Source organism: Acipenser ruthenus, chromosome 3 (genome assembly GCF_902713425.1).
Source record: "Acipenser ruthenus chromosome 3, fAciRut3.2 maternal haplotype, whole genome shotgun sequence".
Lineage (NCBI taxonomy): Eukaryota > Metazoa > Chordata > Actinopteri > Acipenseriformes > Acipenseridae > Acipenser > Acipenser ruthenus.
In genome coordinates, this window is record NC_081191.1 from 60,582,391 (window position 1) to 60,599,505 (window position 17,115).

Below are 17,115 nucleotides of genomic sequence, written 5' to 3' on the forward strand. Positions count from 1 at the left end.
CTTGAATAAAATAACAAACTGCTCCAAGTGGCACCCGTGTTGGAGGTTACGCAGACACTGCTTTTGCCTGTTAAGTCTTAATGCCACTGGTTTTCAGAAAAATCATCTGTAAAATATTATTTATTCTGGTGGATCTCATTTTTAACAAGGTTTTAACAGGGTTTCACATTTAATTTGGACGTCTCAGGTTGTAATGTTTACGTTTAAACATATACATTTCAAGAAGGTGAGAGACATTGATCTATTGCTAACATTGTCACATTGCTGTAACCGCAAATGACATCACACTGCTGTAACCTCAGAATGTTTATTTTGCCTATGCTTTGTAATATATAGTCTTAGTGATACTCCAACCTACTCATTTCCCACATTACTCTTATATATAAAAAAAACCCTTTTATAACAAAATGATTTACTGTTTTGAATAAAGGTCATTGTGACTTACAGAACTGTTGCGATGTGATCGGGCCTAAGCAAAGGGCTAGTTGAGGTAGTTATTTTCAAAACGTGGTAATGAACACATTTTCAGTCCATTTTAATCTGGAACATTTTTTTTGTGTATCTTTACTTAAACAAAATCACTTAACTGAGTAGAACAAAATACAAATAATAGTTTCAATAGCATAGCAGATTTATATAAATTAATTTACTCAAGGAAGTCATAAAGGTAATTGAGAAAGGTTTCAAACAGAGGTCTTTCTCAAAGAATTTTACGAGTTTCATCTAGCTACAAGTTTTACGATCGATGACTAGACAATGTCCAGGCAAACTGCCAAGTCATTTATTTCTTATATTTTCAGCAAGACAAAGCAAATGAAAATCAACAAAATGACCAAGCTTTACAGTGAAAATATTTATTGTGGGAATAGTTTGATGTAACTACTGCCATCAAAAAAGGTTTATTTTGTGTACCAAGGTTTTAACAGTGGATGGGTGTCTCTTTGTTTTATATATTTGTGTAAAACTACATAAAATGGCTGGGAGAGTAGTGTTTTAAATATTTAATTAGAGACTTTATTTAAAACGGAATATACCTCTGTATATCTTTTTTCTTAACTTACATTTGTTTGGTGACTCCCCTGAGAAAGATTAGATTTATTTATAGAAAAGCTAATGAAAGATTTTCGACTTACAGGTGGTACAGGGCAATACAAGGTTACAATGCAGGCTTAATATATAATTAGGGCTTCTGATTTTCAGTTTTAACCAATAAAAACTGATAAAACACCTCCGATACCAATAAAATGAAATCAGTGGATATCCAATAAACACAGGGAAAACACTGGAAATTGTTACTCAGTTTGTTGACTTTACCCCTTTTTTCCCTGCAAAAATTATAAAATACAGCAACCTACAAAAAAAAAAAAAAAAACTTTATTCCAGTGCAGTTGGGCAATGTCCCGCCTTACTGACTTGTATCTCGCATTGATCTGTTCTGAATACTTTAAACCCACCCCAACTACTGAGTGGCAGCACATTCATAGATTTCTGTTGGAGGATTGTAACACTCGTGCAGGATTTAGAACGAGATTACAATTACTAGAAGCAGAGGATTGTTCTTGCTCATGAGATTTAAAGCTATATTACAGTTCCATAGGGAGTATTTACAAGTTTGTGGAATTTAAAACTGAATTAATTGTGGCGAAATGTAAAAAAATGCTTAAGCACACAGAAAACCACAGAATATAGCCGTGACCATAAGGATTTCGTTGTGGAAGACAGCAAAGGAAAGAAGGTACAATTGAAGTGTGAAAGTACTGTCGAGTTTATACATATGGTGACAAAAAAAAAAATACCCAAGAATTTTGGAAAGTAACCGAAAACAATAATTTCATACAGTATATAAAAAGCGAAAGCCCTGAAAAATTAAATTAATAAAAAACGAAAAACAGTATACTACAGTAGTTTACAGTAAGTGCAAATACCACTTACTGTAAACTGTCATGTCATTGAGACAAAAGTATTTTACAAGAGAGTACTAGGCACGACAGCAGGTAGTTATATTATAACTGTGCAATAGCTGGCAGCTTTGTTTAAACTTGATTTTGAAGGGTATGTTTTCCCGGCCGTTTCAAAACGGATCGTGATGGCATTTCATGTGCTCCATGTGCTTGTGACAGATTTTTTTGTCCAAGTTTCGTGAAAATCTGTGCGGTAGTTTTTAAGTTACAGAAACAAAAAAAATAAATGTTTTGACAATTTTTTTTTTTTTTTTGCACTAAAGAAACTCAAACAGCTGTGTGGAGTGCCTTTATTTTGTAAATGAAAAATTAATAAAGTATTTAGCGGGTTATTTTAATCTTTCTTCGCGCATGCACAGTTTATTTTTTGGTAAGTTGCGCAATCGCAGTCGGGCTTCACCACCAAGAGTATGTATTCATCAGTTTAATAATTCTCTGTGGGTAATTTTATTTGAATTCTTAGATCACTTATGTCTTGTGGTTCTTGTAGATCCTGACTATCCATTTCATTTTTTTTATGACTTATTTGTTTTTAAAAAATGAAGTACCATGATTGACAGCTCTATCTCCAATGGGGACTCCAGAAGTTGATGTAGCAACGAATTAAATTGTACCTCATTTAAATATTTACAGTCAAGATATTAGTCAGTATATATACTGAGCATCAAAAGAAACGTATCACTTATTTTTGAGCATCAAAAGAAATGTATCGCTTATATTTGGATAAAATTCACTAGATGTGATCGAAAAATGACAAACTCTGTTTTAGAGCAGGTGCACGAAGATGCTGCAAAATGATCTGTCGATCTTGGGCAGGTGTTGTGACTCTTGGTCTCCCAGTTCAGGGCCTGTCATTGACAGAGTGTGTCTGGTTATACCGTCTCGCCAGGTTTGAAATTGCTGGCTGTGGCGAGCCACATTACGCTGCCCCAGTCCAGCCTCCAACATGCCGATTTCACAAAGGCACTGCTGTCTTGACAGACGTGGCATATTGGTGTTTTTCTGTGATTTTCTTTATCGCTTTTATTCAAGCTTGCAATTCAACAGCTGAAATCACTCCATATCCAGTGTCCAATCAACTGTTTCACTAATTAGGTGATTAAGTGCATATGCTTCAGTCATAGTCACTCAAGCGTGTCATGGTCAAGGGTGAATGATCGAGTGATTAAAAAGAAACCAAAAACATTTAGTCAATGTCCATCATTTATATACCTTATTTTTTTTCGAAAATAAATATGTTAAGAATGATTTCCATTACACGAGAGTAGATGTTAAAACTTCATGCTGATTTGAACTCGGCTCTCGCCAAGATAAGCACCAACTAAGACGTAGCTTTACAGTAAACTAATGTGATCCATATGTGTCTCCATCCATTTACGTTTCCTTCCATATGATGATGTAGATATCCTTCTGTCTGGTGTTAATGGCTGAAGTGTAATGCTGGCTCCAGGGATCAGCTTATTTTGCCTCCCTGGCGCATCAGCACACACAACGGCTGCATATAATAGTGATAAGTTATAATAGTGATAAGTTTATTTTGATGCGCGGTATATTTAGTTTATATGCATTATATACACTTTAAAACATAAGCATAAAAGATCTATATTCGTATTACTAATGTATTGTGTACGATAACGTATTACAAACAATATAATGTGCATGATAATTAACATTACCAAATGTCTGATGCTTTGTTTCCAAACACAAAAACTCCCTTTAATATATACAAAGAGGACTATACTCTAAATGGAGGGATTTACTTTCCATTGCATATAAATATCAGCTTTCCAGTAAAAAAAAAAAAGGATATTAAACACAAAAAAACCAGTTAAGCAGTATGTGCTGGAAAGCCTTGTCAGAACATGGGTCAGGTAAGGGCACAATGGCAGCCTTGCCTGACAATTTCCTGTCTTTTTCAGAATTGTCAGCTCTTACCATCAAGTAAAATGTTTTTTGTGTTAAATTATGTATACATTCTTAACTCAAAAATAGTTTTAAATAGTTGATCTTCCATATCTATAAACACTCAACAGTGCTAAATTTAGAAATACTAAAAGAAACAACAAACATTTGTCATTTAATTTATTAAGTTTAGCTTTACCTTCCTCTTCATTGTTTTATATATTTCATTTTGTTTTGTACAGTTGTTAACCTTTCAAAATGCTGTTGGTCAGCCTTGTGAAATAACATTGTTGAGCTGTTCACCAAGGAATAATGAAAATCACAATAAATTATGTTTGTGTTTATTGGAAACATGAACCAGATGAATGCAGTATAACTTTTTAATTTCACACTCACAATACAGTAAAGTATTTCTGTTTGGTATGCACATTGATTGGGTGTGCTAAATTCATGGGCTTGTCATTCCCTGACACTCATAATTATTTTACTTCTGTGTAGCAGTTAAACTGACGTTCAGTTTACAGTGCAACTAATAGCCAGACATTTATAGCAACAGACCAACTCCCTGCAATATTATGTTCATGTCTAGTTATACCAGGACCATCAGTAAGCATCATGCATTTCAAATAACCAATATTTCCTAGAGAAATTAGATCAAGCATAGTATCAAGTTCAAAAGCCTGTTGTAACATTAGCTGGAATAGCTTTTGAATCTTGACTCTCAGATACAGGGAAGTACTAGTAGCCATGCAATCTGTTTTGCAATAGCTCTTCTTCCTTCCTCTACAGGCATTTCTTAATCAGCCTCGAACAGTAAGTTGTGCTGGTGCTATGAGCATGATTACAACTTACTAAATATGAACTGGTTGATATTTGAACATAGGCTACCTCATACCAATGCAGGTGGCACTTTACCTCCTGCAACACCACCACATTTCAGAATGTAATTGCTCCATGTAAACAGTATAAATGGTAAGTTTTTTAGCTTCTACATATAAAGATTTCCAAAACGGTGTGGTTGTTTTCTTTGTTGTGAAACAGCGCCACATAAAAAGATGTCATAAAAAGATGTGAAAACAATGTGTCACATACTGTATGAGAAGCAAATTCTAGAGAAACACCTTGTTTATAATTCTTAAGCAAAGAAATAAAAGGGCAATAACTACCCCACTTTGCACAAATAAGTACTGAACAAACAATCACATATCTTAAGCAACACATTGAAAAACACCATTATGTATAAATGCTCTGCAAGGTGAATGCAAGGGTCAGTACCTTTTAAATTAAGGTTCATGCATTTCAACCAAATTATAAAAAATTAGACAACCCTGTCTAATAGCTTAGCCTATAAAGCTTACATTTGTTCTGCAGCATTAACTTGTTTGCAACCCTGCAGTGCTACAATACTGTACTAGTTGGCGTCCTTTTCTGTGTAATTTTCTATTTGATTTATTTTTCAATTTAAATAAAATCTGGAAACATACAAGATTTATATGTATGAATCCCCAATAGTGCCACTGATTTAACGATAAAAGGGAAGGTTTGGGATACAATAGAATCTAGTTCAGGATCCCAGTTCTGCCACTGTTTGTCTAACTACATTATGTGTATCTCTTGAGCTGCCCTAGGTAAAGCAATGTTATTCTTAAATAAAAGGTGTTCATGTGAACCCCAATAGAAAAAAGCTGTAATACTGAAAAAACTCCTAACACTGAAAAGAATGGTGTCAATTCAGTTGCATCAGGTTTTAAAATAGCATTTTATATTCATCGTGTTTGTTGATCTTTGTGCAATTTTTTAGCTTGCTATGCCACCTTCTGGCACTCATAATATGTACTCAGTTGCAAATACAACCAGGTTCAAATGCCCAGCATAAACTGTTTCTCTGCTTGCTTCAGGTTTATTAGAAAGAAGACCTATCCAGATTAGGACATTTACTTGACTTGTTTACCTGCCCTTGACATTAATGACACCCCAGGACAGACAGGTTTACATTAACCAGTTCTTGAATTGTAATGGAATTAATTTTAGGGGATCAAGAATACACAACAATTGTTTTATAACAATCATCGTTTTATTTTTTGGTGGGTTGATTTTATTTTAACTGCCACTTTAATTACCTCCGTAATGCATGGTGGGTACTTTCAGAGTTTCAGCTCTACTACTGTTGTGAATATTCAGTTAATCTAAATGTTTGAGGATCTAAATACTGCCATCATTTAAATAAGATCTCCAACCTTTTACTGACATCTCTAACAATAACATCTCTACTTCAGGAATGCAAGCTCAGAAGTAATAACCCCAGATGAACTAGAGCCAACAGTTCAAGATGCTGAGATATACTTGTTGAAGTCTGGAGAACTGACGTAAGTGGATTCAGATTATTTACTCGTACATAAAGGATGTTTATTTTCCACATTAGGCCTATATTGGGTTATGGTTAAGCAGTTCCAGTACTGAATGTAAAGAAGCAGTTCATAGCTATTGTTTTTGTTTTTTTCTGTATCACATGTACCCAGCATCCTATTCTAATCATGTACTTAACATCTAATTCTAATCTAACTGAAATCCTCTCAATCTATTATTCAATGACATGCAGGAGGAAATAGCGGTTGGTAAAGTACTGATCGCCTATGGTTAATTCAGCTTGTGAAAAAATATTTATAGACCCTCTTATTTATAGTTTGATTATCAAAGAAGTATCCAGGTAAATACAATGCAGTATATCTTACTGATTTTGAGTATCTAATGGCTTAATATTTAAAAGTGATCTGAGGACTTAGCAGTTCACTAGCAATTTAAATGTAACTAGCTATCTTAATATCTACTTTGAAAGTGGTCTGTAATCAGATTTTTACTTCTGTGGTCAAGCAAATTATTGATTCTGGATTTTTACCAAACCTTTTCTGCGACTATTCATTCCACTTTCATCAGGAAAATACATAAATCCAAAAGTACTCCGAGGCTTATTACAGGAAGGTCATTTTAGAAATGAAATATTGATTTGTTTTCACTAATTATGTATGCCAATGGCAAAGCTTTAATTTGATACCTGATATTGACTTTGCAGTGGCCCATGTTTGTTCAGAATTTTTGATTGTCTGTAAAATTCATGAACTATTAAAGAAAATGAAAGTAAAAAGCTCCATGTGTCATGGGTCACTCACTCATAACTTTGTGGAAATATCTCTCGTTAGGGGTTCAACAAAAAATGGCATGTATTGATTAAAATCACATCATACTAAAACAATTCATTACTGTATGTGGAAAAATGGAATGACAGATTCTAGCTATATTTGATATTTTTTATTTTTTATTTTTTTATATATACCAGTAGGGATGAAAACTGCAAGCATTATTACTACAAGCACAGCTACATATGAAAAGCAAGTAAGGCAAAATAAGTATAAATTCTGATACTTGCAGACTAAACCGTTGGCGTGCGTTATAAGTCTAGAGAGTCTAAGAGATGTTGTGCATTTAGGGCAAAAGCATAATAGGAGACAAGTTGCTAAGCAACCGATTGAGCAGGTAGGCTTGCTCAGTGCTGAGCTGATCAGGAGCTCCAGATTGGCTGGGAGGCTTGCCTGGAGAGACAGCGTGCACCTCAAAAAGCGTATGAACCACAGCTCGAGCTGACTGCACAGCCATGCTACACATAGGGGTGTTTTGTTTACACCGAGGAGGATAACTACTATGGAACCCTTCAGCTGCAAGACGATGCCATCGCTGGGAGGCCGGGGCTTCAGGAGCAACAGCAGTAGGTTAGTTTAGGGGATGTTGATCCCAACCCATATAGAGAGGGTTTTGTAGTGTAGTAGGTTCTTGGAACGGGATGTCTCTTTTAGTGAAACTAGCACTAGCAAACTTATTTTTTAGCTTTGTTTTGTTTTCTTTATTAAATCTGACACTAGGGTTTCCATTGCTGGTACCCTAGTGGCAGGACTTGTGTTCTGTGTCTGTTATTATTCATTATTATTTATTTCTTAGCAGACGCCCTTATCCAGGGCGACTTACAATTGATACAAGATATCACATTATTTTTACATACAATTACATTATTTTTTACATACAATTACCCATTTATACAGTTGGGTTTTTACTGGAGCAATCTAGGTAAAGTACCCTGCTCAAAGGTACAGCAGCAGTGTCCCCCACCTGGGATTAAACCCACGACCCTCCGGTCAAGAGTCCAGAGCCCTAAACGCTACTCCACACTGCTGCCCTTCAAGGTTCAAGTTTACTAAATGCTTGTCCTTAATCTGTTGCCTCGAATTATGGTGCCAGTACTTTTGTCTGCGGCCGCTAGGTGTGAGCAAGCTTGTGTTGGTGGCAATACATCAACAACATTTTCAGCATCAGGCTTGGAAGCAGAAAGAAAATGAAACAAAATACAGTCGGAACATCTCTTTAAAAAGAACACAGCCACAGAGCAAGTATTTATGTCAAACAGCATTGCCTGCATTACAAGTCTGTCATTCAAAATCCCAGTTTAATGAGATCTCTTTTAGCCAAGCATTGAAGATATGCACAATCTGGCCAACAGAGGGCGACAGAAACAATTATATAAAGAGCCTGGAAGATGCGCTCAGCTGATGGAGATAACACAGTTTAATGACATTGCTGAGATTAAAGCATGATACCTGCTCTTTAAGAAGTTTCCTACGTTCGGGATATGTTATAGCATTTATCGCCTTTGAAAGACAGTGTTGATTATAAACAGAGCTGGTTGCTACATGCGATTCTTAGTTCTGACTGTGTAACTGGTATGAGAGTGGTGGAAAATGTCAGCAATGTGTCAATTTTCACACTATTTAATATTCTTGCCTCACCAACTATTAACCCGTTCCTGCCTAAATACAATGACCATATACAGGCCCCTCTCGATCTTGTTTTCTTCCATTTCAAAATATGCGCTGGTAGATGAATGTCCTGTGTGTGTTTTTGAAGTGTATCATCAAAATTGGCATATAGGGATAAAGAAGATGTTGTTCCTAGTGCCTAGCCTTATTCAATGACAAGGCTCAGAAAGACTGATTTGATTATTGCCGTGAGACATTGCTGAGGTTAAAGTTACTGGAAGTTATTCATGGTAGAAATTAAGTGCTAGATGGGACAGTGTGTTAATGCCCTAAGCAGTGCCACAGGAGATACTTTCTTTATGTTCCTAAAAAATACAATGTCCAGTTAGTTCTATCTTTTGAAGGTGTTGTTGAAAGTCAGAAAAGTGATTTTACTCCTTCAACATGTTGCATCTTTGTCATCATCATCATCATCATCATCATCATCATCATCATCATAAATGATGTATTTTCAGTGAGTTTGTTTTCTTTGTTTGCAGGTTACGAGTCCCCCTGAATATTGAAGAGATCATACAGTTTGGAGATGATAGTAGAGAACTGTTCATTAAGTCTAGCTGCTACAGCGTCATCCCCATTGCTGTTGAGGAAGCTGGCCCCACCATTAGTTGGGTTTTTTCTTCTGAGCCAAAAAGTATCTCATTCAGCGTTGTGTACCAAGAGTCGGCAGAAAGCCCCTTAGAACAGTCAAAGGTAAGCAGGTTCATTGGTTTTGTTTTGATATCATATGGAATTTAATGTTCAATAATTACGAAATGTTATCCTTTCCTTCACAAACTTAGGTGTCTACAGGACATACAGTACTACATTGTTAATGACTCAATAATAAGTGTTAATATCACACTGGTAAAGAAACACAAAGCTTAATGATTTTTACCAGATTTTTAGGTATATTTTTAAAACAGATTACATATAATTTAATAACTTTGTCATAAACAAATTATTTACAAATGGAGGGATTTTCCGACTGGTGCATTCGTCACCTGGAGGATCCTGTTACTGTCAAGAAAGTTCCACTGTGATCTAGACCTTTGTTTAAATAGAGAGTATACCTGATGTGTTGATTATCTTTTAAGAGGTGGCATTGGTTAGCTTGCATGTTGAAACAGAAGAAGAAAGTTCATGTTCATGATGTTGGAAAAAGGTAGGGCTGTACTATTGTACTTGACACTGGCGTTCCTTAAGTTTTGGAAAGCAGCAATTTATTAGATGATTATGTTACATTTTCTGCAGCAGCCCATCACAGTTTACACAAACAAAAGAAACTATCTCAGCCAAACAAAAACAGCTTAAGGAAGAAAGTAAGAAACATATATGGTGTGAACTTCCACTGCTATACAGATGACACCCAGCAGTATTTGTCTTTAAAACCTGGTGATACTTCTGTCGGGGTGTTATTTGCTGCTTGCCTTGCTGACATCAAGTGCTATTTGCAGGAGTTACTGACCGCGTATCTCCCAAATCGCACTCTTAGGTCACAGGAAGCGGGGCTGCTCGTTGTTCCCAGGGTCAATAAAATCAATACGGGAGGTAGCTGGGTCTGTGGGTATTTTTAAGTCTAAGCTTAAAACACATTTTTATAAAATGGCATTTTTAATGCAACATAATTGCTAGCTTTTAATGATTTTTTTTTTTTTTATTATTATTATTATTTGTATATTTTGTATTTTATTGTATTTTTATGTATTTATGTACAGTGCCTGGTGATACTTCGGTATGAAAGGCGCTATATAAATGAAATAAATATATAAATTAATAATATGGGTCAGAATATATTAAAAATATGTCTCTCTTTGGTTTTGAGCTAGCAATACTTTTGTTGTATATGCACTGCTCCCCATATAACATTCCATAGGAAAGGGGTTAAATTTAGTGGAGAATTATTCATCGCTGTTAATCATTAGATACCAATATAATGCATGTTTTCAACAAACTAACCCTAGGAAGATACACAGGTTGCTTGCTACTTTTAGAATTACAAATTAGCAACATTGTCCAGAAATGCCAGGATGTGATGTTGATAGTTTAGTAATCCTACTGGGCCAGAAGTTAACCAATGGTCCATCATGGTGAAGGAGGTGCTATCCTTCAAGAGGTCCTGTCTACCTCATGAACATGTATTATCATCATTATTAGTAGTAGTAATCATAGTTATAGTGGTGTTAATGTAGTTTTTGTAGTATTATTAGTATTACTATTAGTAATTACAGCAGTCCGTCGCGTATCCGACTGCGGTGGGACCAAAGTGAGGGTGGATATGTAAAAAGTCGCATAAATGAATCCTGTTTTAAATACCATTATACACAGCTGTAAAAATTACTATATTTGCACAATTATTGTTTTGAGATTCAGCTTTTATTAGGGAGCTCCCCTAAATCCTTTGTTTAGAAAGATACAGGGTATTAATGCTTGTGACAAAGTAGCCGTCTGCCATGTGGGTGCGTGCATTTGCTGCTGAGGGACAGGCAGGAGATCGAGACAGAGGTTGAAGTTGATACGCCACGCAGGCGAACAGGATTTATTTACATATCATCACACTGAACAGCTCACGTGACACTACCAGCAATGGTAGCGCACGAAGTACATACAACACAGTGTATGAAAACTTTGGTGGGATCTACAGTCTCTGAACTAATCTTCTCTGTTCAATGGTTCTGGTCCTCTCTCTCTCTCTCTCAGACACACACACACAGACCAGCGAATTTCAGCTTCTTTAGCCCAGTTAGCTTTGGTTTTGCAGCAGCCCTGAGGTAAATAAATGGAACCTTTTTATGCCTGACACCCCGCTGGAACACATCTACCTGCTAATCACACACAACAGACTTCAGGTACTTCATTAATTAATTACAATAAATACATACTATTTACAATATACTTATTTACACAAAAAATCCTCTTCATGCACAGGGCTTCTGCCCCGCCACAGCGTCGGGTGATTTACACAGTAGCCAAATGCATAGGTGTATGGAAAAAAAAAAGCTTGATCATGGGAGATAAACGGTTAGGGCGGATATGTGAAGAAGAATAAGTAGCGGGGTTCCGATAAATATAGCGTTACACATCCCCACATGTTGCTAAACCTGTTTAAATAACGTACCTATAATTTTTCATTTGATTGTTAACATCCTGGCAACTTTTTACACTTATAGCTTTAAAGTCTGTTTCAAAGCTCTTTTTGAAATGTCAGCTCTAGTGCACTGATATTGTCAAACAGGTAGCACAGCAATAACAATCCATGATGTGGTATGGAACTGAAAAGCCAGAGCACTTGTTATGTGTTTTTTTGGTTTTTTTTTTTTTTAAATCGCTCTTCCTGCAGTGATTTAGAAGACAGATCTCAAACCCCAGTGCACTAGCGTGACCATTTTGAAAAGAGCCTTGAAACAGTGTAAAGCTTTGTCAGGATGTTAACAATGAAAAGAAAAATTACAGGTACATTATTTAAACATAGCATAACGATATAACACACACAGAACACAAACACGATCACAAGTCCAGAGTGAGTGCTTTGGTGCAAGTGGTGAAATGCAATTTATTCGTGTACAATAGTGCAGTGCTGTCTGGGTTAGTGCTGGGCTTTAGCGACAGCTCCCGGGAACGTGTTAGCTGTCTAATAATGATAAACAAGTATAATTAGATGGGCAAACAAACAAACACAAAACACTCGCGGTAACTTTTACGGTCCTTCAGCGGTTCTCTCACAACCATAACAAACCACGCCCCCTTTGTTAGCAAGTGCAATCGCTTATCCTCCAATCTACGATTGCCACATCGTCTCCAATCTGGGGCAATGACTTGGTGTACTTTGGCTCCGCCCCCTTTCTAGATGACCAACTTCCACCTTTCCCTGGAATGAATTGCCAGACCATCCAGTCTAGGGCACACTGTTCTCTTTACACAGCGCCCTCACAGGTCGGGAGGGGGATTTATAACCAAGATTCATTCTTTCTCTGTCACATGAAGTAAGAGGTGTATTTATTTTTAAAAGTTTCATACAAGATTTAGTTATATCTGTATTCAAGCCTTAACATTTGTAAGCAGAGACGTGCACAGAGTCAGACAAGCAAACAGGAAAAACACTGACACCGTTTTTATATATTCCTTGTATAGGCCAATGACGTAAATGTGCGATCTTGCTCTAAGGTTCAAGTTGTTGACATGCTTTAGAAGGCCACTTCCTTTCGTGACAGAAGTGTATGTGGTTAATTAATCTCAACAGGCAGCGCATCTTGTTTAACCTCTTTAACCTCAAAAACAAAGTAGATAGACAAAGTACATTTTTAACAGTATTTTAAAACTCAAATCCTACCCCCTGAGTTTTTAACCAGTTTCACTCTTTGGACTAGACCCTGCCTTAGACCTGGAGCAAAATTAAATGATTGTTAGGGAGATTAGAGAGACTACATTATTAAATAGCTCATAAGTAGTACTATTATAGAAATAAAGTGTAGAAAAACATGTTGTAGGATTTGTGGGAGAGGTTTGTTTATTTTTGGAGGTAAAACAATTCCCAAATACGATACTTACACCCAGAGAAAGACACTTTATCAAATTTAATCTTCAAACTATGATGTAAAGAATTCCATGTCTTTGGCAGTTGATAAGCAAAAGACAATTCTCTCAAGTGTGTATGAACCAGAACAGCCAAATGAACAGAATCCTGAGAACTAACCAATGTTAGTCCTTTTTACACAAATTAAGTTCTCCTAGATGTTTACATAATTCCAATGTTTTGCTGAGTTCCATTTTAGGAAGTAACTGTGTGCATGGATGAATTTTGAGCAATACTGGTATGAAGTCAATTACTGTTCTTATGTATATTACATAATAATGTTTTCCTATGAAAAGCCTATATTAAATGGCCTCTTTCTGTCCAGTTGTAATAATTGAGTTTAAAATAATGCAGCCAGCTAAGATGTAATGAAAATTAGCTTAAGCTTAGCAAGTCAAATCACAGCAGTTTCCAGCCCACATACAGTATGATTCAGAATGGAACAGAGTCATTCAAAAGGGAGCCACAAAGGTGGTATGTTTGCATCAACCGACAGCACTCAGCTCTTGCACAGGATGTTGACCTCAATTTCATACTTAGTTCTGTACTGTAAGTTAGGCAAACCCTGTTGTGTAAACCTAAACAAGTAGAGTAATAGGTTGTTGATAATGGGGAATAAATGTTGTTTGCTTGACTGAGAATGAGAATCACAATATTTTCCACTCAAGGTTTAGGCTTGGTAGCTGTCATTTACTGTACATTGGAGATTTAAGTGTGTCTTTAAACCAGGAAGGTTTGCAATGCTTGCATCTGATAAAACACAATGTAGGCGGTAAAACATCAGGCAAACAAGGCCTGTTAACACCTTTGTTGTTCTTAACCATAGTGAGAGATTTTCTTGTCATTATCTTCCAATGTAGAAACTTATGTTATGTTCTATTGGTTTTTTTTGTTGTTGTTGTGTTAAGGGGTGCAGTTGCAAGCGTGTAATGTATGCAGGTACTGTGTTTTTTTAAATATTTTCCATGACATGTTTTACATTTGGTGTTGTTTGCACTAGTTACAGCAGTGATGAAATGTGACATTCTATATATGTAATAACTGGACCCAGGGATTTGAAACAATGTCTCTCCCTTCTGAATATACCACAGGAATAAAAAATGTTTGTGTCCAATTAATTCACAGGTTTTAATTCCTTTGACTCGCTGCAAGTCCCACCAGGAAACCGTTCAGGGCCAGCTGAAAGTCAGGAATCCTGGTTCCTACATGCTCATATTCGACAACTCATTTTCCAGGTATGCCCTTTAAAAAATACTTACAAGGTATATAATAATGGCTGCTAGTTACATAGTAGTTTTGTTTATTAGTGTTTACTTTACTTTAAATGATGTTTATTATAATTGATATTTAAGCAATTGTATAAAAAAGCAACTTAACAGTGCAAAAAAAGTAAAATATGTTTAATAACTAGATGAACACTATTGTGTGTGTGTGTGTGTATATATATATATATATATATATATATAATTATTTCATAGCATTAATATCTGCCACAGCAGTCATTATCTATGTATAATATACCTTGTGTTTTTATTAAATGCACTCAAGTAATGTTCCTTTTAATGTTCTAAGTATTTACCTTTTTATATATATATATATATATATATATATATATATATATATATTTTTTTTTTTTTTACAGATTCATCTCAAAGAAAGTTTTTTACAACTTGACAATTGAGAAACCCATAATCTACGATGGAAGTGATTTCCCATAATATGGGAATTGTTCTCATTTATGTATTTGTTTATTTTAAAGCACCCGCACCCTCATTATGCCTCTGTCTCTAGGTGACAAGTACTGTGTTGTGAAAATGAAATGTGCACTTAGAATAGGGGATTTTTATAGGATTTTTGTCGTGGTTGGAAAAAAGGTTTAAAGTATGTAGTTTCTTAAAGTATGCAGCAATATTTTTACAAAAACATTTTACTTGTCAAAGACTGTACATGAGATTTCATCTGATAATCCTGGTAAGCAGTAACACCATCTTCCAGATGCAACCGCATGTGTAAATGCCAGCCTCATAACATAACATGGCATAACATTTTTAAATGCAATGCAGAAAATAGCCAAAGGAAAAATCAACAAAAGCACTGTCATTTGTGGCATAGTATGTAGAGAGGCATATTCTCTTTCCGTTTGTAATGTATAGTATAGAATTGCCCAAACCCTATTCACAGGGTCATAAGCCATTGATCATGAGATTTAAAACTTATTTACAGTATATATTTCTATTACTTTTACAGCTAAAGTTTGATTCTATTAACATTGAAAGATAGCACCACTATAGTGTGTGTGTGTAAGAAGAGCATATGGCTATAAACTTTATGTGATGTGTATTATTCTATGTTTAAAATATATACATAAACCTCAAAACTGTACTTTAACATTATATAGTTGTAAAAGCTAATAATGAGTATGTTTCTGTAGCAAACATCAGTGCTGATGACATACTGCAATAATCTTGCAGTGGCATTGTCTATACATTGAATTACTTTTTAGCACCAGGATTTATTAATGGTTTTATATAGATTATTCAAACGTATAGGTTATTGATACTGTTGTATTTGCTATATTTATAGGAATATAATAACACTAAAAGGCTATTTAACTTGTATTTACCTCCTGTAGTCTCATATTGGAATGCTGAGAAACACTTGCAATACATTATATACAAGTTTTTTGTTTTTATATTTATGAGATATTTAATTGGATGCTACTGTTCTTGGTACAGCAGCAAGCAATATATAATTATTTTTACAACACAAATTGTATTCATTATAAAAGCAAACAATCTTTTTTTTTTAAAAAGAATACATTTTATTAAAACTATCTATGCAATTTTGCACACACTTTTGAACATTATAATCATTTTTAAAACCAAAAACCAATGAAGCCTCTTGAGCCCAAAAAGCTCCAGTTTGTTTGTTTGTTTTTAACCATTCAAAGTACTGACATGTGGGTTTCAAGAGCTTTGGCATTTGTCTGATTTAGTAAGTAACAGATAACAATCAACTATTTCTGTTTTGTGTGGTATAATTATTACAATCTATCTCACTTAAAGTTTTGGAATGAATTGTCTCAACATGCAATAAAGAGTTTTGATTATTACTGTGTAGTAATATTCATTGAGCATCCACTTAAGGGTAGCTTGTATGAGTTTGTCAACCCTGTGCCACTGCACCTACTACTGCTAATATCTCCTATTAGGAGTTTTGCATGTCATAACAATGTTCCTTTGTATTTGATATATATATATATATATATATATATATATATATATATATATATATATATATAGAGAGAGAGAGAGAGAGAGAGAGAGAGAGTACTGTGCAAAGGTTTTAGGCAGGTGTGAAAAAATGCTGTAAAGTAAGAATGCTTTCAAAAATAGACATGTTAATAGTTTATATTTATCAATTAACAAAATGCAAAGTGAGTGAACAGAAGAAAAATCTACATCAAATCAATATTTGGTGTGACCACCCTTTGCCTTCAAAACAGCATCAATTCTTCTAGGTACACTTGCACACAGTTTTTGAAGGAACTCGGCAGGTAGGTTGGCCCAAACATTTTGGAGAACTAACCACAGTTCTTCTGTGGATTTAGGCAGCCTCAGTTGCTTCTCTCTCTTCATGTAATCCCAGACAGACTCGATGATGTTGAGATCAGACCATCACTTCCAGGACTCCTTGTTCTTCTTTACGCTGAAGATAGTTCTTAATGACTTTCGCTGTATGTTTAGGGTCGTTGTCATGCTGCAGAATAAATTTGGGGCCAATCAGATGCCTCCCTGATGGTATTGCATGATGGATAAGTATCTGCCTGTACTTCTCAGCA

The 17,115-nt window shown here is 35.3% G+C and overlaps 1 protein-coding gene across 4 annotated transcripts in view; it reads left to right on the forward strand.

The window, feature by feature from the left end:
* Positions 1–16,386, forward strand: part of LOC117394725 (FYVE and coiled-coil domain-containing protein 1-like) — a 57,377-nt gene extending 40,991 nt beyond the window's left edge. For 3 of the 4 annotated variants that reach the window (XM_059014573.1, XM_059014580.1, XM_033993220.3), the window contains 4 exons: positions 6,140–6,229; positions 9,205–9,415; positions 14,400–14,509; positions 14,917–16,386. In XM_059014573.1, coding sequence (XP_058870556.1) covers positions 6,140–6,229; positions 9,205–9,415; positions 14,400–14,509; positions 14,917–14,992 — 487 coding nt within the window. In that variant the 3' untranslated portion in view covers positions 14,993–16,386. Of the gene's footprint in view, positions 1–6,139; positions 6,230–9,204; positions 9,416–14,399; positions 14,510–14,916 lie in introns of those variants that run through there. The other variant, XR_009319891.1, reaches the window with a different exon arrangement.
* Positions 16,387–17,115: the final 729 nt, after the last annotated feature.